Below are 22,023 nucleotides of genomic sequence, written 5' to 3'. Positions count from 1 at the left end.
ATCTGACCATGTGCGCGTGAAGGAGCGGCGCGGTGCGCAATAGGTCCGCCTCGCTGGATGTGCGCCGCGCTCCGCTCTCTGTGCTGCGCCTCTCCGCCCCGATCGGACCCTCCAACGGGGCAGCCGGCGAGCAGCAAGGGGCAATTAGAAGCTTTAATTCCCGATACGGCGGAGGTATCGTGGACGAGCACCAGCAACCACACAGCGCTGTGGCGAGAAAAAAAAACCCGACCGGAGCCAGTGGAGCGGCCGAGCGACCACAGAATAAAGTCTAATTAATTAATTAAATAAAACCTGCAATGGCTAAACGCGTGCACAAGAAGAACCAACATGCGAGGCGTTAATGGGAACGAAGTCCTCCGTCTTCCTTCCCACCAAACGGCGGCTCGTCCTCAAGTAATCCGCCTGGAGAGCGATGGACGGGGAGGAGAGTCCTGCTGCTGCCGGACGGAGGTAATCCTGCACAGGTGGACGGCAGTGCAGTTCAGGGGGGGAGCAGCAGCGCACTGATGCCCTGCACTTCAGTCTCTCTCTCTCTCTCTCTCTCTCTCTCTCTCTCTCTCTCTCTCTCTCTCTCTCTTTCCAGTGTACGGAAGAGAGAGAGAGATTGGACTGAAGGGGGTTGGGCTGGCTGGATTCCTGCTGGGATGGAGTGATTTTCAAGCCTTGCACGAAGCCCTCATCACTTCCTCTCTTCCCTCTTTCTCTCATTCTTCCTCGCTTCCTTTTTTGCCTCTGTTTTCCTTTCACCTTTCAACACACACACACACACACACACACACACACACACATAACAGTGTGAAGTTCAGCGCTGCGAGAGAGGGGGTGTGTGGGAAGCATGCAAGTGTGTCATTACTCCCACAATATACATCCAAAAAGCCCAGAGCATACCACCTGCACATGCAACGGGCGCACGCACACACACACACACACACACACACACATCATGACCAATCATAGTTAAAAATTAGAATGCTAATTTCTACGCCCGAGCCTTCATGATCCCTGCTTATTTCCCACGAGCCGCTCCGTGGAAATAGAGAAACACTGCTCAGAAATCCATACGATAACCAGCCAGGCAAAACACCCAATTATGTAAACCTACCACGTACTTATGGGCTCTGCGTAGGCCGCATCGGACAATGTGAGTGACATCGAGTGCAAGTAAGACGCCGCCATTGATTGGGACATCGGCAATGATAAACAATCAGCACTCCAAGAGGGGTACGGGGTATATTAGATCAGTTTCCATGACAACTGAGGGTTTGAAGCAACTTTTTTTCTCCTTCTTTCTTTTAAACTGTCGTTTCATGTCACTGTACCGTTCCTGCACCAGATTCCCTCAACGGCTGGCATGGGATATAAACATGGAGGAAGATACTATGACCTCCGTGTATAGTTAGGGGATCACTTCAGCTCACGCCGCCTCTGTGTGGTGAAAGAAAACACTCTAATACCCTTTAAAGGCAATCAACTCGAATCTGCAGCTGACTCGACAGCCTCCGCTGCTCCCCAATCACCAGAGGCTGCAGAGACGGGGTTGAGGGATTCCAACATTCAGCTACTTTACCCCCCACGGTTTTCTTTCTCTCCTCCTCTCCTGTTGTCTTTCCCTCCACCTCCCTTCCTGTAGCTCTCACTCCCTCTCCAACACTGTCTGTCTGCTCTATAATTATTTCCATGGTTACCATTAAGGATGTGAAGCTAAGCCTGATGTACTATGGTAGTAATCTGTTCCTCTCCTCCGCCTGTTCCCTCTGTCCTCTTCTTCTTCTTCTTCTTCTTCTTGCTATGTACGTGAGTCTCTGCAGCCTCCTCTCTCGTTCTCCTCTCACGTTCTCCTCTCTCGTTCTCCTCTCTCGTTCTCCTCTCTCGTTCTCCTCTCACGTTCTCCTCTCTCGTTCTCCTCTCTCGTTCTCCTCTCACGTTCTCCTCTCAGGTTCTCCTCTCACGTTCTCCTCTCTCGTTCTCCTCTCTCGTTCTCCTCTCACGTTCTCCTCTCTCGTTCTCCTCTCACGTTCTCCTCTCTCGTTCTCCTCTCTCGTTCTCCTCTCTCGTTCTCCTCTCTCGTTCTCCTCTCACGTTCTCCTCTCTCGTTCTCCTCTCACGTTCTCCTCTCTCGTTCTCCTCTCTCGTTCTCCTCTCTCGTTCTCCTCTCACGTTCTCCTCTCACGTTCTCCTCTCTCGTTCTCCTCTCACGTTCTCCTCTCACGTTCTCCTCTCTCGTTCTCCTCTCTCGTTCTCCTCTCTCGTTCTCCTCTCACGTTCTCCTCTCACGTTCTCCTCTCACGTTCTCCTCTCTCGTTCTCCTCTCTTGATCTCTCCTCTCCTCTCTTTCCGGTTCCGGTGAGTGTGAGCGTGGTGAGTGTGAGCGTGGTGGAGGATATGCGAGTGGCGGGTTGTTTGAACCAGTAGGTGGATAGTGTCCCTGGTTCTACCAGGTGAACCTCGCGTGCTGACCAGGTGAATCGACAACTGTTCACCTGACTTTGTGTTCGAGGGATCGGAGGTTGATCGAGGTGCTCTCGGAGGAATGGCGTCCTCCGGGGCGCCGCCTCCGTCGCTCCGGCAGGGCGTGAGGATCATGCCGCCGGATAGCGGCGTTACCGTGGAGGAGGTGCTGCTGGCTGTCGGGGAGCAGGTCGGCCATGACAACCTGTCCTTCGCGTCCCGTATGAACCGGGCGGTGGTCGTGTTCCTAAAGGAGGAGACGCACGTGTACCAGCTGATCGAGAGCGGCGTGTTCATCAGGGACGCCTACGTGCAGGTGTCCCCGATGTCAGCGCCCTCCACGCGGATCACCGTGTCCGGTGTTCCGCCGTTTATCTCAAGTGAAGCGATTCTAAATGAGCTCCGGAGGTTTGGCAAATTCGCCAGCGGTCTAAAGACGGTGAGTTTGGGCTGTAAAGACCCCAAACTGAGGCACGTCCAGTCTCTGAGGCGGCAGGTGCTCATGTTCCTGGACTCACCTGCACAGAGCCTGGAGGTGTCCTTCAGGGTGAAGCACGGGGACGGCGCCTACATGCTGTACGCCAGCTCGGGGCAGCTCCGCTGCTTCGAGTGTGGAGACATGGGCCACAAGCGGTTTGCGTGTCCACGCAGAAAGCAGGCCGGCTCCGCGGCGGCCGGCGAGGGAGCGGCGACCGGCGAAACGGCGACTGGCAGAGCGGCGACCGGCGAAACTACGACTGGTAGAGCGGCGACCGGCGAAACTACGACTGGAGGAGCGGCGACCGGCGAAACGGCGACTGGCAGAGCGGCGACCGGCGAAACTACGACTGGTAGAGCGGCGACCGGCGAAGCGGCGACTGGCGAAGCAGAGACCGGCGAAGCGGCGACCGGCGAAGCAGAGACTGGCGAAGCAGAGACTGGAGGAGCGGCGACCGGCGAAGCGGCGACTGGCGAAGCAGAGACTGGCGAAGCGGCGACTGGCGAAGCAGAGACTGGAGGAGCGGCGACCGGCGAAATGGAGACTGGCGGAGCGGAGACTGGAGAAGCGGCGACCGGCGGAGCGGAGACTGGAGAAGCGGCGACCGGCGTAGCGGAGACCGGCGGAGCGGAGACCGGCGCAGCGGCGGCAGTTTGCGGTGTTGGCAGAGCGGCGGGGGGTGGCCCTGACGCACAGCTGCGGGAAGAGCAGCAGAAACAAGCCGAGGAGCAGCAGGTTACTGCTGCTGCTGAGAGCATCAGTTCTCAGGCCTTGGAGAACATGGAGGAAGAGGCTTCCACCAGTGGGAAAGACCTCCGTGGGGGTGCAGGTGCAGAGCAGGGGGTCCCTAACAGCCAGGAGTCCTGCAGAGGTGATATGGTGATTGACTCTGGGTCTGACGCTGCACCTTTCAGTGCAAAGAAGAGTACTGATCTCTACTCTCTAGAGGAAATAAACTCGTTTCTGGATGAAACTTTTAACAAAACAGCTAAAGTGAGCGATTACTTTAGGGACACCAGTAAGTTCATCAGGTCAGTGGGCATGCTGAACAAACTGGTGGACGAGAGGAAGCGCTACAGGCTGAAGAAACACATTACGTATTTACGGGGTGCACTGGAGGGGAAAGTAGTGAAGAAAAGGACTAAAAGGTCATGAGTACGTGTCAGTCATTGATTCACTTGTTACTTCTGGGCTGACTCTGGATCTGAAGAAGAGGGCGTTGATCTCTGAAGTCTCACTTAGCTCCTCACTGAGGTGGTGAAGGGTCGGTTTCTCGTGGTCAGGGTGGAAATAGAGGGCTCTATCTTCTGTTGTGTAAATGTATATGCGCCAAATCATTTGTGTTGGTTTTGTTGTTTGTTTTGTTTTGTCTGTTTTGCTGTTCTGAGGCTGGAAGAGTTGGTTTTATTAATGTATTTAAGTTGTTTTATTAAGGCTGAACTAACATGATGATGTTCTCCATGAATGTGGAGGAATAAACGTATTTTAAAAACCAAACCTCTCTCGTTCTCCTCTCACGTTCTCCTCTCTCGTTCTCCTCTCTCGTTCTCCTCTCACGTTCTCCTCTCAGGTTCTCCTCTCACGTTCTCCTCTCTCGTTCTCCTCTCACGTTCTCCTCTCACGTTCTCCTCTCTCGTTCTCCTCTCACGTTCTCCTCTCACGTTCTCCTCTCTCGTTCTCCTCTCTCGTTCTCCTCTCACGTTCTCCTCTCTCGTTCTCCTCTCACGTTCTCCTCTCACGTTCTCCTCTCACGTTCTCCTCTCTCGTTCTCCTCTCACGTTCTCCTCTCTCGTTCTCCTCTCTCGTTCTCCTCTCTCGTTCTCCTCTCACGTTCTCCTCTCACGTTCTCCTCTCTCGTTCTCCTCTCACGTTCTCCTCTCACGTTCTCCTCTCTCGTTCTCCTCTCACGTTCTCCTCTCACGTTCTCCTCTCTCGTTCTCCTCTCTCGTTCTCCTCTCACGTTCTCCTCTCTCGTTCTCCTCTCACGTTCTCCTCTCTCGTTCTCCTCTCTCGTTCTCCTCTCACGTTCTCCTCTCTCGTTCTCCTCTCACGTTCTCCTCTCTCGTTCTCCTCTCACGTTCTCCTCTCACGTTCTCCTCTCTCGTTCTCCTCTCACGTTCTCCTCTCTCGTTCTCCTCTCTCGTTCTCCTCTCTCGTTCTCCTCTCACGTTCTCCTCTCTCGTTCTCCTCTCTCGTTCTCCTCTCACGTTCTCCTCTCTCGTTCTCCTCTCTCGTTCTCCTCTCTCGTTCTCCTCTCTCGTTCTCCTCTCTCGTTCTCCTCTCACGTTCTCCTCTCACGTTCTCCTCTCTCACACTTTCCAGTGGCTACAAGAGCAATCTGCATAAAAGCAACATTTAATTCTTAAGCTTATGCAGCTCCCGTGCATGCGCACATTTCATAGCCGTGTAATCCACGTGAAAGCAAGTCAACCTGCGCCATGAGCATTACGGGTATCGTGTTATACAGCTGTAGCTCTCAGTGTGCATGGTGAAACACCGCGAGAGGCTTGTGGGCATGACAGACACCGCACCCTGCCAAAGTGCTCTTGAGCAACCGTAGAGCGGATTTGTTATGGGAATCTAGGATGTGGGGGTTTGTATGAGCACATTGTGAGGTGACTGGCAGATGAAGCACTCCCGAGGCTGAGATGGGCATGAATCATCAGTATTAAATGTGTGCTCTAAAATAGCTGCTTCTTTGATCAAAAGTAGAACGCACAAAAACTGTGTACACAAAAACTTTCGGGGGAATTGTGCTTATTTGCTCTCTGAGCCGAGCGTCAGATGAGAAAACACAAAGAGTGGAAACCGACCAGAACCAGCAGAGCATCAATTAACACGTTAGATTTTGTTTGTTTAATCCAAACTAAAAGTCAAACTATTTCTTGGCCGTTGGCAGATACCGCCTTGGGTCTCTGCTGGTTGCCTGGCAACCTGGTGGTCTCAAGACTCCAGGAAGTCGCTGCCCCCAGAGAGAAATAGTCCCACAAAACCACTACCTGTCTTTTTTTAGACTTTGGCTTGTGTTCAAAGTGTAGAATCATGCTGCAGGGCGCCTCCTTCTTCCCAGTGAACGACCGGTGGAAATCCAGCTGTTTTCACATCTTCTGTGTATTTAAATGGAAATATCAGAGGCTGATGCTTTAGGAGAGATTCATTTTGTCTTGGAGAGAGATTCCTGTGGTCGACTTGCTCCTTCTTCATGTCATGAATGTAATAAACATATTAATCACAGCCGAGATGGCAAAACTAATTATTTTCATTTTCATTTTATCTTCTTGCCTCCACAGGTCCATCGAGGGTTAGCTGCTGCTCCGCGTGGGGATGCACAGAAAAGACGTTTTCCTTCTTCTTCCATATACAGTCTATTATTTAAATGGCCTATTGAAAGTGAAACATTAATTTGCTACGGCCACTCATGTTAAGCAGCTCCTCTAAACGTTGAGCCGAGGGCACGCGGTCACGTTGGGATACTTAGTGAGAGAAACAACCTGCTCATCCTTCAAATTTCCCAAATGTAACAGAATACGTCAACAGAAATTGTTCACGTTATTCAAAAGGGTAAAAGTATACTTCCACTGGCCTCGCTCACACACGCCAGGAGGAGGGCTTGAGCCTCCTGCAGCAATCCCCTTCCTTTGCTTCTGAAATGATGTCTGCAAATACTCTTAAGCCGTGTCCGCCGGACTCGTAGTCCAAACCCGGCCGAGTTCCATCAGCTCGGGCTGGAGCGGAACCGCTGCAGAGCAAACGCCAGCTTGTGTCCGCCTCCACATGTCAGACGAAAAGATAACGGGATATTGAGGCTGACGGCAGAGGAAGGAACCAGAGGAGTCGTAACAGGAAACACACTGTGACAGCCAGACCCCCGAAGAGCCTGGAGGAGAGATGGGGAAGGGGACGTTCCACAGAGAAAGACTCGTGTTTCGTGACGGGATGACGGATGGTTGAACAAGGAGGACAGGACGAGACATGTGCACACCGCCACCTGGCTGGGCCTGATGCCAAGTGAGGATTCCAGTGTGGGATGGGCGCGTAAAGAAGGGTCTTTCTTTTCTTTTTTAATCCTTTAACAGGCCAGGAGTGACACTCTGATGGATTGGGGCAGCAACCGGAGCTGACGAGTAAAGTCACAGATAAAAAATCACAAAAATAAATATCAGAAGTAGCGTCACAGGCACGTCTTGTTGCCTTTAATCTGCATTCTTTCTACTGGCCATCGGGGGGCGACTCCTCTGAAGAAGTCTGTGAGAAAAGGACTCTACTGATGAAGATGAAGATGGAGGCCTCCAACATGCTGAACCAATGGGTGCCCTTACATACGCCCACTTCTTACAGAGAGACAATTCATGGTTCTCAGGGGACGGAGCCTGCTGGCTTTGGTGAAGACTTGATTTTACTGAAATATCTCGACTACTATCAAATTGATTTCCATGAAATCTGGTACGGATATCAATGTATGATAAACATCTGCAACATTTCGAATGCCGACTTGTTTTAGCCGTCCTCAGGATCACGGCAACAATAGTCACTGTTTTTCATTATTTAGCCCTGAATTTCATATTTCTCCTCTGCCTTGCCGTAGATTCAAATCACAGCATTTCCAAATAAAAGCCCACATTTTTAACCTTTAAAATACTGCCACCTGCCAATGGTGCATCGACCGCCTACACAATCACGTCTCTGCAGCTCTTGTTTTCCGCCGTCCAGTTATCCCAAAGTCATTTGTGAATCATGAAAACCGGTGCCAGTAAATGTGGAAGGATCGGAAGCGGTGCCGATCGGATCCGACGGAGCCAAGTCCACCGTCAGGTACGTCCTTGTGGGAGGCAGCCTTCCCAAGTTGTAATGGAGAGAACAATCTTTTCAAGGAAGGGATGTAACTCTGCACTCGAGGGTTGAGGAGACGTCGTCTGTTCAGAGACAAGGCTGATCCGTTTAGATGTTAAGTGCTGCTTTCAATGTACACCTCAGCCGAGCCACCCTCTGCACCCCTGACTGGCTGTTATCCATATTAAGCTGCGTAGTTCAATATGAAGTCATGGAGGTTACTCAGTGAAACACGACGGCGTCTTGAGTGCAACGAAACTCTTACCTGCGACCTCCGAGCGAAGCCAAGAAGCGAATAGGTGATCAACACATCACATCTAAATGTAGCAAACGGACGACGTCACACCTGATCACATGACATCCGCCGCACAGGCAATTTTAAAGTGCCAGGACACGGCGATCCTTACGAAGTTTGTTCTCTCCAAGAGAACTTGCAGAGAATATTCATCACGAGGTGTGAAGCACAAACAAAACACACACACACACACACACGCACACACACACACACTATCTGAGCGCTGACATATGTTAAACCTGCACGACAACATGAGCATATTGCCCGCTTTGTCACATCCACCTACACGCGTGTACGTATCTGAGAAAGGACGCGAGGCCCGGGCTTCACTGGCGCCACAAACAACTCTGCCAGGTAAGAACAACAAACGCATAAACAGGTGACGCGTGAGGTAATGTATACATGTACATATACATGTACATATACATGTATATGTATATGCGGCTGACAGAGCAGAAGTGAATGTGCTCGCAGAAATTAAAATGAACCTTAAACTTGGGTTTCTGTGTTGAGGAGCAGTGAGGCTGAGCAAACACACACACACACACACACACACACACACAGAGCCATGTTACTCCAGGCTGAAGAAGACTGCATGCATCAGCATAGAACAACGCAGCGCCTCGAGGTGACAGCGAGACACAGAGCCGGTGTTGGCCTGACAACACCAGCCTCCTCTCTCCCTCTCACAATCTCTTAATTCCTCCTTTTCTTCTTCCTCCCTAGCTCCTCCCTCCCTCGGTCTCGTTCTCCCAGAGCTGCCTTACACTCCTGTGTGCAGATATTCAATTAAAAGACTGTTGAGTGCAGACCAAAAAAAGAAAAAGGCCTGATGGTACCCCACACACACACACACACACACAGATCACCAGGGAAGGGAGTGAATAGGAGCTGCAGACCAGCATCACACCCCAGTAAAGGGATGGGTGTGTGATGCTCATTCCACAGTCTTCTCTCTCTTCATTTGTTCTCCCGTGAACGGACCAGAGGAACGGGTTATTTTCTTATCCACGGTTGATTCTCTGAATGAATGGCATCTACACACACGGTCCACTGTGAGCCACTTGAGTTCAAAGAACACTTGAATACCTTCGAGATCTGGAGGCGAGCGTGCGGTCGTATTTATCTCATTAATTCACTGTAGGGAGCGTGACTTTGTTTATTCAGAAACAACTTTAAAGCAGAGCCTTCTTCTGTGGCGCCTGGTCCTCGTCTAAAGACGCCGCCCCGCTCTGCTCCGGGCTCAGTATCTGACTCGCTTCTCTGGCAGACCGCCCCGGTTCTGACCCGCAGTCCGCTCATTACGCAAAGTTCACCAAAAGCCAAATACGCAACCTTTTTCTGACCCGTCAGGACCATTGTTCACCTGCAGGGGATTGACGAGGTGCCAGAACACATCAATGCATTGGGAATTCAGAGTGTGCACTCACCGTAAAGAACCCGCGAGTACATAAAAATAAAATAAAAATCAGGTTGCAAAACTCGTATTAAACTCCCTTATGCATGTTTATATTCTTCATGTTTTCGGCTAGAATGGGATGTGGTAGAAAACCACAGAGAGCACAATGGAAGAAGAGTTGTGCAGCACCGTTTGTGTCTGCGTGCACGTGTAGCCGTGCACGTGTAGCCGTGCACGTGTATCGTCAGGGGAAACTCTTTTAAACTTTCATCTACTATGTCCAGCTGTTCTTTTGCGTCCGACATCTGTTTTCATCACAAAACTTTCAAAGTTGATTTGCCTGCGAGGGAAATATGAAGCGCTCACCTTCATTTCCCTCATTCATAAACTATCACTTCCAAACGTACGACCATCGTGGGGAATGATTTGTGCTGCGACTGATTAATGTCTCACTCTTACGGTTCATAATCTCCCACAACGGAAACCCGCCTGCATGTTGAGAGCAGATCGCTACATCATCAACCAACTGAAGATTATAATTATCGGAAGCTGAACCAGCTGCAGATTCAGGTGTGCACGTGCTTTTACTTTGAAGTAACCTCGCCTGTGTGTCGTGAGTCCAATGATGACAGACCGATCCGCCCAAAATCAATAACTGAAGTTAGACCTGGCTGACACTTTGCATTAAATACAGATATTGGTAAAGCAGCTCTACTTTCGAGACTCATTCAGGTCATTATTCTTACTCGAGAATGTTTTGTGGAATTCACATCGACGTGGCGTTAAAGAAACAAACTAAATAGATGGCACTCGAGACACAAGCTAGAACTTGGCCGCCGCTTCCTCCACTCTCACCCACACAGTGTCTTCCCGTCACAGAGCTGACGTCTCCATCCGCAGACCCTCTGAAGCGAGCGTTACCGTGGCTGCCGTTGTCATGCTGATCGCTATGTCCTGGCCATTTCTCTTACCGCTTCCTCAAATCTATTTTTACTCTTTTGTCAAGGCGGATGTATTGCCAACTGGCCTGCAGCTCCGTCAAGGTTACTGCACCCTGGTTCCTTTGTGCATCTCTACATCTACTTTATTGTACCAACACAGCGAGAACATTGCAGCTTTTATCGAGCTCTCCGTGAGTCACTCCCGGGCGGCTGATGCATCGCCGAGAGCCGGCAGGAAGCTAAAGGTTAGAACTGAGCCGTTGGCTTGTGTACAGAGGGTTGCTGGTCTGTGTGGAGGCCAGGCATCGGGAAAAGAAAGCTACGGTTTGAAAAACATCTTGTCTGGACGAGTCTACGGGACCACATCGATCACCTGGAGACTAATATCGATGACTCCACTGACCATGACAAAGGGGCGAGACACGCCATGTCAGAGTTGAACAAAGTTCAATCAAATCAAGCCCAATAAAGGGTCAACTTAACTGGTTATGGAAAAGTCTCAATATAACACTGATGCATCTAATTTGCACAAGCAAACAAGATCACCAGTGAGAAGATTGCCCTTTTCCACATGATTATCTTTGGCGCTCGGATTCAGCCCAGGCAGTCAGACCATAATGCAGTAAAATGAGGTTTTCCAAATGCTCGGAAACACTACCGCGTTTGTCCACAGGGACCGCCAAAAGCAACAAGAACGGGAGAGCAGCTGCAGCGGCATCGTGCAGAGCCGGCTTCATCCCGTCTTAAATAACCTTCATAACATTTCACGTGTTGGGTTAAGCTTCTGATGGGGAACATTAAAGAGATATTGTAATTAAAAATGCAGAAAACCCGTTGACAGCTCTTGCCATGCGAGAGAAAAAAGCTGCACCGAGAACGATTGGCTTCTAATGTCGGGAATATGCAGATCGGAGCTGGAAGAGGCTCCACGATGCGCACATGTCCGACCTTTTCACATAATTGATATGAGATTCACTCATAATAAGCCAACGCGCAGGTTTGAATGTGTGGAAAAAGAGAGAAAATGGGGGTAACAAGTACAGTACAGGCAGCGAATGGGACGCTTTGGAGATGAGCCTGAACACAACACTTCACCCCGAAGAGCTGTGGAGCGCCCAATAGTAGAAGACTGTGCCAAGTGTGACTGTCACTCCGCTAACAGAGGAGGAGAAGAAGAAGAAGGAGAAGAAGAAGAAGGAGAAAACCCGCAGTGAGAAGACGACTGCCATCTTGTCTGGTGTGTGTGACGCTGACTAGTTGGAGTTCCCGGGGGAGTTTAAAGGCATTAAGCAGCTGCATGGAGACGTTTATTCTCCCAGAGGAACGGGCGCCAGCATGCCAGATCTCCGTAATGAGGGGGGGGGGGGAACCACACTCTGCTGGTTACACACACACACACTGCTGGTAACACACACACACTCTGCTGGTTACACACACACACACTGCTGGTAACACACACACACTGCTGGTAACACACACACACTCTGCTGGTTACACACACACACACTGCTGGTAACACACACACACTGCTGGTAACACACACACACACTGCTGGTTACACACACACACACTGCTGGTTACACACACACACTCTGCTGGTTACACACACACACTCTGCTGGTTACACACACACACACTGCTGGTAACACACACACACACTGCTGGTTACACACACACTCTGCTGGTTACACACACACACACTGCTGGTAACACACACACACACTGCTGGTAACACACACACACTCTGCTGGTTACACACACACTCTGCTGGTTACACACACACACACACTGCTGGTAACACACACACACACTGCTGGTAACACACACACACACTGCTGGTAACACACACACACTCTGCTGGTTACACACACACTCTGCTGGTTACACACACACACACTGCTGGTAACACACACACACTCTGCTGGTTACACACACACACACTGCTGGTAACACACACACACTCTGCTGGTTACACACACACTCTGCTGGTTACACACACACACACTGCTGGTAACACACACACACTCTGCTGGTTACACACACACACTCTGCTGGTTACACACACACACACACTGCTGGTAATACACACACACTCTGCTGGTAACACACACACACTCTGCTGGTTACACACACACACTCTGCTGGTTACACACACACACTCTGCTGGTTACACACACACTCTGCTGGTAACACACACACTCTGCTGGTTACACACACACTCTGCTGGTAACACACACACACTCTGCTGGTAACACACACACACTCTGCTGGTAACACACACACACTCTGCTGGTTACACACACACTCTGCTGGTAACACACACACACTCTGCTGGTAACACACACACACTCTGCTGGTTACACACACACACTGCTGGTAACACACACACACTCTGCTGGTTACACACACACTCTGCTGGTAACACACACACACTCTGCTGGTAACACACACACACTCTGCTGGTAACACACACACACTCTGCTGGTTACACGCACACACTCTGCTGGTTACACGCACACACACTGCTGCTTACACACACACACACTGCTGGTTACACACACACTCTGCTGGTTACACGCACACACTCTGCTGGTTACACACACACACACTGCTGGTTACACACACACTCTGCTGGTTACACGCACACACTCTGCTGGTTACACACACACACACTGCTGGTTACACACACACTCTGCTGGTTACACACACACACTCTGCTGGTTACACACACACACACTGCTGGTTACACACACACTCTGCTGGTTACACACACACACTCTGCTGGTTACACACACACACACACACTGCTGCTTACACACACACACACTGCTGGTTACATACACACACTCTGCTGGTTACACACACACACTGCTGGTTACACACACACACTGCCGGTTACACGCACACACACTGCTGGTTACACGCACACACACTGCTGGTTTCACACACACACTGCTGGTTACACACACACACTGCTGGTTTCACACACACACTGCTGGTTTCACACACACACTGCTGGTTACACACACACACTGCTGGTTACACACACACACTGCTGGTTACACACACACACTGCTGGTAACACACACACACTGCTGGTTACACACACACACTCTGCTGGTTACACACACACACTCTGCTGGTTACACACACACACTGCTGGTTACACACACACACTCTGCTGGTTACACACACACACTGCTGGTTACACACACACACTCTGCTGGTTACACACACACACTGCTGGTTACACACACACACTCTGCTGGTTACACACTGGATATTAAAGGTACATTCTGGTTTATTACACTTGGATCTTATTTTCATACTTTTTGTTACGATCAAATTGCACTCACCAAAGTAACCGTTGAGGTTTTAATTCTACCGAACGCCTCGATCACAGATAGCTGGCAGTGTATTTGCTGTATCCGTAAACATATTAGTAATAATGTGGACGATTCCTTTCTTTCACCAAATCATCATTTCATTTCTGGCCTCCAGCACACCTGGTGGAGGATCTCCTGTGCAGCTCGTCACTTCATGGGACGCATGGGACGCATTCCTGGAACAAAGCCTAAGACACTATATATGATACTATATATGATACTATATATGATACTATATATGATACTATATAGATTTATGGATGCTTCGCACTAATGGTGTGTTGCAGCCTCAACGTCTCCAACACGGAAGGGAAGACGAGTCCTTGAGGAGAAGTGGCGTTCGGTGAGTGAACCTCTCACTGAGGCTTTAAATCCTCTCCTCGCTGCGTGGCAGGTAGATGCAGTCTGAGTGTGTGTGTGTGTGTGTGTGTGTGTGTGTGTGTGTGTGTGTAAGCTGACTAAGAACCCTTGCGTGTGCTGAGCTGGTGGCCAGCTGTCACTCAAACCGAGGCCGGGCTCGCTGGCTCTCTCTTGCCATTTTTCTCTTTTTATGCCCGTTGTGAAGGTATGATGATATGGCTGTCCGTTATATCACACCAGCCCACGGGGTGTATCACCCAGAAAGACATTTCATGTTACATAATCACGTATTTACATATCGTTTTGCATAAAAATATGAAAGCATGGTGTTGTTCAGAATGTCATATTATCTCAAGATGCCAGCTGTAAGCAAAACGCATTGAAGGAAGAAGGGAAGGAGATGTGAGTGTCCGATTGTCAGCTGTTTGCTCATAAAGTCAAAGAAACGATGATGATATCGCTCCATCTGACTGAGTGCACCCGCCCACCCGAACACCGCAGGAGGACCGCTACCTCCGGTCCACTCGGAGGGGCCTTGGACCAACGTGAAGCCGTGGAAGTTCACCTGATGCTCAGGTGAATAAAGAAAAGAGTTTTGTATCTCCTGCAGACTTCATTTGTCGAAGACAGACACTTGTGATTGACAGGAAGACATATATATATATATATTTATATGTATTAAGTCTTCCTGAGATGACAATTTGGGGGTAAATTCCAACAACAATTTCCCTCGACTCCCTCTGTGACTTCCAGTTTGATAACGACTGTTTGCAGGAGGAGAATGTGCAACTCAGTAAAATCTTTCCTGGCGTAAGAAGCAAAGTGCGCCATCACTCAGGCCGCGTATGCTGCTCGGTGAAGTGCAGCACTCAGGGGGCCTCTGGGTCCGTGTCCATCAAGAGCCAAGAAGAGCGGATCATTTGTATTCATTCACTGTTCCAAAGGCACGGCGGGCAGATGATTCAGCAAATCCCTCCCAACACAAGCCCCGGGCTCCACGGCCCGGAGCTTCTCACCGGGTTTATGGAGCCGTCACCCTGCACGGTAACGGTTACAAAACGCCTCTATTGTCGTAACACCCTGAATGAACTCTTATCACCGAGCTCAAGCCACCGGAGCAGCTAATTACGCCGTTCTATATCACACAGCTCGTCTTCTCCATGCAGCTTTAAGAGGCACAGTAAAACATTTTACACTAATGGCAGTCAAATATCTTTCAAAATGTCCCTTTTTTGTGGCTTTGCCTGGACTTAGTTATACATGAATCATTTTTTGGGGGATTGTTCGAAATATGTAATTACTATACTTACAGCCCGACAGCTTCCCAGCTTCCACTAATGACCCTTAAACTCCTCGGCAGTGGGCTCAGCTGGCCGCTAGCCAGCGTTGATGGAACAATAAAAGAAATGTACATGTTGCTGGTTGATTTCACTGCACATTAAGATCAGCGTCTACAGAACGTCGTCATGAGTAGCACATCCCTGGCCTGACATTTCATTCATTTCCTTCTGTATCAAGGTTGTCAGTTTCAGACGTTTTGCATTGTGTGCCCAATAAAGCAACACCACAAAAAGAAGCAACACATTTTGAAGATGAAGGGCTTGTTTCTTCCACACAGACGCATATGCACCTGCAAACACACGCACCCCTTCACAGCGAGGCTGCAGCGATGCTTACGCGTATCAAACGGTGCAGAACATCCATAAGCCCAGACGTGCAGAACAGAATCCTCAAACCAGTAACTAGTTGTTGGCTTCTATAGCGATGCTCTCACATGTGCACCTTTTAAAGGAATGCAAACAAGCCAGAGCACCCCCCCCCCCCCCCCTGTCATTGGTATGTATATTTGAAGGATGAAATACAGGTTGTCCTGTGCAGATGGAGCAAACGTATTCGTCCTTCTTGACGTCTGATATCTGCAGACAGGACGAGGCTGAGCCTCTCATTAGATTATATGCCTCTTCCACAAACTAAAATCAAGAGCTCATATTAGGGTGCATAGTTTCTCCTTCTCGTGGATGCGACAGCTCGAGGGGCAGCTAATGAATTCATCTCTTTCTGCTTCTTGTAATAATTCGATTTGCACAATGAAGACATTTTACACATTGTGAAAAAACAAAGATTTAACTTAATTCAACATGTTCCACCGTCCTAGGTGTGACCCGTGTCGACCCCCGGCTCTGAAAAGTGACGCCAGCGAGGAAGTGCCCTAAACTTAACGGCCCCTACATTCTCTCTACTGGCCAGCAGGGGGCGACTCCTCCGGAACAATTTACACTTAAAATAATTCAAAGAAGTCTTCTATATTCTTTTGTTTAACAGATCTGAATGACTCATGACGCTCGTCCCACGCCTCTGGGTTTTTTTTAATGCGATGTGTCTATTCATTTATTATTATTTATTCATCCCTGGCCCCGTAGAGCGGGCGGGGGGGGCGAGAGGGGACGGCGTCGGGGAGCAGGTTCAAGGCCGAGACGCAACAGAAAGTGCAGCATGGGGAGAATGAGGGTTTAGGTTGAGGAGGAGGATCCACGCTGCAGCGGTATTATTTATATTAAATCTTGAATACATTCTCTGAGCAGACGCTGAATAAAAATAAAGAAAGAAAAGATGCCCGGAATGCAGCGTAAATACCCTGTTGAGATGAATGAAGGTCGCACATTAACGAACGGCTAAGCCCAGATCTAGAAGGACAAACCCAGGATGTTTTAAAACTCTTCAGGCAAAAGTTAACAACCAATCAGCTTTGGAGCGTTGACTTTTCCTCCCTCCCTGCGGTGGCTAAGTCGTTCCTCTAATGTTACTCTAATAACGGAAGTCAATTTACAATTTTAACACAAAACATTAAAAAGGCCAAATTCATTAATGGGGATTATCCCGAGGGGTTAATGAGGGAGAGAGGGGGGCGAGTACGCACATCTCACTACAACATCTTCATCTCATAATGCCGTGGACAGTAGCTGGAACCTGTTTCCTCAATTTACTTAATAACATTAATAACATTTGAAAGGTAAAACTCACAATCAGACACGTGTCAAAGGTCTTTACAGAGAGAATTGTTATATATTTCTTTGTATTACTCCATAAATCAGAAACTACTGTCAACATAAATGAATAAAATGTTCTATATTAAATATAGTTGGACTCTAAACCTGAACCACTACGTAATGTGACGTCTCATAAGTGCTATAAAATAAGTAAAAATGCAGTCGTTTTGAACCAGAATAAAACAAAACACCAACACGAGTCATGAAAAAGTTAATTAAGCCTCATATTTGCATAAAATGCTTATGCTGCGCAGTAATTATGCAGCAAAAATAAATGGCTTCATTATGTGTTAATTACCTCCTCAGCTTTTGGAAAAGGGGAAAACAATAATAATAATAATACATTGAATTTATAGCGCTTTTCAAAACACACAAAGATGCTTAAAAAAAATGACCAATCGCACATCGAACGTGTGTCTTCCATGAATGGAGACATTTGACTACCAGCTGGAAGCCCGATGTCATCAGGCTTCCAGCTGCTAGTCAAATGTCTCCATTCATCAACATCTCGTACGGAAAATGCAGGTTTTTGAATAACGAATCAAAGTATTGATGTATTAATGTTGTCACAAACACGTGGACGCGTGTTCGGCAGCTGCGGCAGTTTAATCTTTTCAATGTGAATCCATTGATAATGTTATCGAGGTCGCGGCTTTCAAGTCCGTGAAAGAAAAAGTGTTCAATGGCGGTTTAGACGGACCCTGAATGCACACCGAATTAAAAGAGACGGCGGCCTCGCTTGACCTCCGTAGCGTTCGGGTCCTGGTTTCACCCTCGAGCTGTGAGCTTCAATGCTCCTCGCCAACACTCACATATTCATGTCGAAATAAAAGCACATAAAAGTGCACTAATATACGTGAATATGTTTACAATGCGCCACATGGACCGGTGTTGCCGCGTCAGCACGTCGCGGCGCGGTGGGACCAAGTCCACTGACGTGTCGGGGCTTGACCCCTACGAGGTCAGAGAGCCACGATATGGAGACTGAGATCCAGTTGAATCAGCACAACTGTTGAGGATTTATAGACGGACGGGACGTCGCAGAGGAGGCCCCTTAACATAGCCGAGTGAGACGGAGAGGTGGAGGGAGGAGAGGGAGAGATGGAGGGAGGAGACGGAGAGGTGGAGGGAGGAGACAGAGAGGTGGAGGGAGGAGAGGGAGAGGTGGAGGGGGGAGACAGAGAGGAGAGGTGGAGGGTGGAGACGGAGAGGTGGAGGGAAGAGACGGAAAGGTGGAGGGGGGAGACAGAGAGGAGAGGTGGAGGGTGGAGACGGAGAGGTGGAGGGAGGAGACAGAGAGGTGGAGGGAGGAGACGGAGAGGTGGAGGGAGGAGACGGAGAGGTGGAGGGAGGAGACAGAGAGGTGGAGGGTGGAGAGGGAGAGGTGGAGGGGGGAGACAGAGAGGAGAGGTGGAGGGTGGAGACGGAGAGGTGGAGGGAAGAGACGGAAAGGTGGAGGGGGGAGACAGAGAGGAGAGGTGGAGGGTGGAGACGGAGAGGTGGAGGGAGGAGACAGGCGGTCGTCAAGGCGATGCCCGGAGCCCCGATGAGATGCTTTAACCTCGGCTCTGCTGCTCCAGACACGGTGTGCACGGGCCTTCATATCACTGTCGTTGCTATGCGACCATCCTATTATTATAAGCAGGCTAACTTAAAGTAATGTAAGGTGATGTGGTTTAAAAAAATGTTTTTACAGTGAGACGAGAAAGAACCTCGAGACCTTCACTAAGCCCGTGATTATAATATATAATATGTGGGTGTATGCGTGGAAAGCTCACCCATCTCGGGGTGGTGCCGTCCCTCAACAGGAACGCTGACTGTCCGCCGCAGTAGCTTGTTCCTGTGAGACTCTGAGCGCCTCTCGCGCATCAGCAAAGGGTGTACCTGCACGGAGAGAGAGAGCACAAGGTCAGTACACACACACACACACACACACACACACACACACACACACACACACTGCTGAGGTACTGCAGACAAACAGTCTGAACACTGAACACTGTTTGTCCTTCTTTTTGTTTTTTGAGAGATAACCGCAATGCTGTCAGACTAATAGTCCTAAAATTAATTAAAGAATTAATCTTTTTGCATTTCATGGCCAGAAAGTGAATAGAGTGAAATTATTAAAATGGCTGATAGACAGAGATGCTAATAGGAATCATGAATGAACTGATGAGCCTTTGATTAAAGCAACGAGTGGATCAACTTCGAGGAACCAAAATAATCTTTAAAGTCGCAACGCGTCATCGGACAAAAGTAGACGCAAGAAGAGAGGAAGCTGCAATTCAAAACCCACCACAGCAGTTCATCGTATGAATCATAACGTCTGATCTGAAGGAGCTGAAAAAGGAAAAAGAAAATATATATATATACATGTAAAATAAACCCACATTCCACAGCTGCGCTACATTTGGCCCCACGGTCCCCGAATTCATAACAATTGTGACTTGAGGGAAAATAAATGTGAGAATGCGCCACACTAATCAGAAACACTGGTCCTTTTGAAACAGAGACACTCAGAAAATATACAAAATATACAGCATATACTGTAAAGTACAGAGCGATCAATCTTGACTGAACACCAACGCTACGGGACACCTACAAATATAGAAGATGATGATTCCTTTTTTGGAAATAACCGACTTTGACGTGATTGATTGTTGAAAGCTGAGCTGCTGCATTGGACCACGTTTGTGTCCGCTAGGTGTAGCTAATATACCGAGTGACCACTTTATTAAGTACACTTGTAAAATGTAATGCAATCCACGAGAGCAGCTCAGACACAAATAATTGAGGATTCATTACATTTAAAAAGGTGTTTCTAATGTTTTGTAGAGCGATATTATAAACACATTTCCATGTAGTGGAAACTAAGCAATGACCATATATCTGAAAACAAAAACAGATTATTAAAAGCTGGACTGGAGGTATATATATATATATATATATATATATATATATATATATATATATATATACATACACATATACATCTCTACGAGCTATTAACATAAAATGTCTTCCTCAGACCTTCTAACTCGTCATGTGGTGCCACATTACGCTAACACTCACAATAGGACACGTGACATATTAATATTAGCATTGCATGCTTTCATTGTAATTGTTGGCGAGCTAGCATAGTAGCGTAGCATGCCGATGTGACGACGTCCCCGTGGTTGGAACCCCTGTACGCTCACACCACTGTGACATTATTAGACGAGGGGAGGAAAACTAAAAAGACACCCATTTATATTCAAGTCGTCTTCGTGCGTCTTGCTTCAATTTAAATCCAAGTTTCCTCTAAACCTCTTTTAATTCTCTCTGCCAGATTAATGTAAGAAACAGCAGCGGAGAGAGTGGCCGAGCTCTCTGTTAGACTAATTGAATATGCTTTAGTGCCAATGAGTAACCGTAAACCTGAATTAACCTCACTATCAACCAGCCCTCCATTGATCGGGAGCCCATACAAAGCAGCATTCTGCTACCATGAGGCTTTATGGTGTTTCTAAATATACGTATTAAGCAAAGTGGTTCCATAATGCCTGACTGAGCAATGTGCCAGCTCTGACTCGCTCTCTCTCTCTTCGGGTTTAGCCACGTTGCCTCCTTGATCCTCCGGCTCGTGACCCCGGAAATTGATCTTGAAGGACGTCCCAATTCCTGAAGGGCGTCTCGGGGGGCCGAGGGGGTGCTTGCACGAGGAGCTTTAATTTAAGTCGCAATCCTAACCGCACTCCTTATGTCGTGCACTGTTAGCTGTTAGCTTCTGGCTGGTTGATCCCTCCATCATCCCCCCCCCCTCCCCCACCCGCCGTGACCAAAGGTTTAATGTGGTCAATGTCTTCTCTGCACAATAAGGAATCATTAGCATTGTGACATTCAATGGCATATTAATGGCATTACAATGCCATTAGAATTAGGAGTGGCCTAGACCCTTTAGTGAGTGTGACAATGCTGATGATTATTGAACATTGAACCTTTGATCAGGCGGATTCATTCATTAGAGTATCTTGGTCCAAATGAGGATTTAGACCTCACATGTTCTGTAATATTTGTCTTCTTTTCTCTGTATAGGTTTTCCTGTCCTAGGCATTTGATTAATAATAATATTAATAATACTTTGAATTTATATAGCGCATTTCTAGACACTATAGGTGAGGCCACACCCATTTTTTTTTTTTTTAAATGATTTAGCCACCACAATGAAACCTTTTTAATATTTCTTTCCTCTTTGTTACTCGTGTATTGGAGCGCCTGCATTGCCTTCCTGTTTAAAATGCTTCTCTCCGTCCAGATCTGCAGCTGTTGCCATGGAATCCAGGAGAGACAAATGGGCTGCGTTTACTTTTATCTACAGTACGCGTTGTGAGAAGGTTACAAAATACATGTTTGATAAGAGGAGGCGCAGGTGCATCCATACCGATCGAGCCCTTACACGCTTTATCTTCATGCACCGGAATACAAATAGAATGGTGCAAATGTGTAGTTTGTAAGCCGTGCACTAATAATTAATATTATCTGATATCCATGACTCTTGACAAGCCATCTAGATGGCAGCACTACCCAACCGCAAGGAGTTGAATATGGTAATTTCCCTTAATGACATCTACTTGAAGAAGTACAAGCCCACTCGTCCTCCTTTGTTGCAGTGCGATTCATCAGTGACGACTTGACACAGGGAGTCGGCACGCCGTCCCCCCCCCCCCCCCCCCCAAGCCCGATGCATCAGGCCACCAGGAAGCATCCCACATCTGCTTCCAGTGGGGGTGACACCCACGGGCTATTTTAACTCCGCGTGTGGCCGCTCATCAGATGTCACGGGGTCTGCAGCTGACA

The 22,023-nt window shown here is 48.5% G+C and overlaps 1 protein-coding gene across 1 annotated transcript in view; it reads right to left on the bottom strand.

The window, feature by feature from the left end:
* syngap1b (synaptic Ras GTPase activating protein 1b) overlaps positions 1-22,023 on the bottom strand; it is a 108,576-nt gene that overhangs the window by 49,613 nt on the left and 36,940 nt on the right. Inside the window, exon 4 of the mRNA XM_034528793.1 lies at positions 18,966-19,071. Within this exon, the coding sequence (XP_034384684.1) occupies positions 18,966-19,071 (106 nt within the window). The remainder of the gene's footprint in view (positions 1-18,965; positions 19,072-22,023) is intronic.

The sequence above is a fragment of the Cyclopterus lumpus genome, chromosome 25 (assembly GCF_009769545.1).
Source record: "Cyclopterus lumpus isolate fCycLum1 chromosome 25, fCycLum1.pri, whole genome shotgun sequence".
NCBI classification, from domain to species: Eukaryota; Metazoa; Chordata; class Actinopteri; order Perciformes; family Cyclopteridae; genus Cyclopterus; species Cyclopterus lumpus.
Note: the sequence above shows the minus strand (reverse complement) of the source record. Positions and strands in the feature narration are given on the sequence as shown.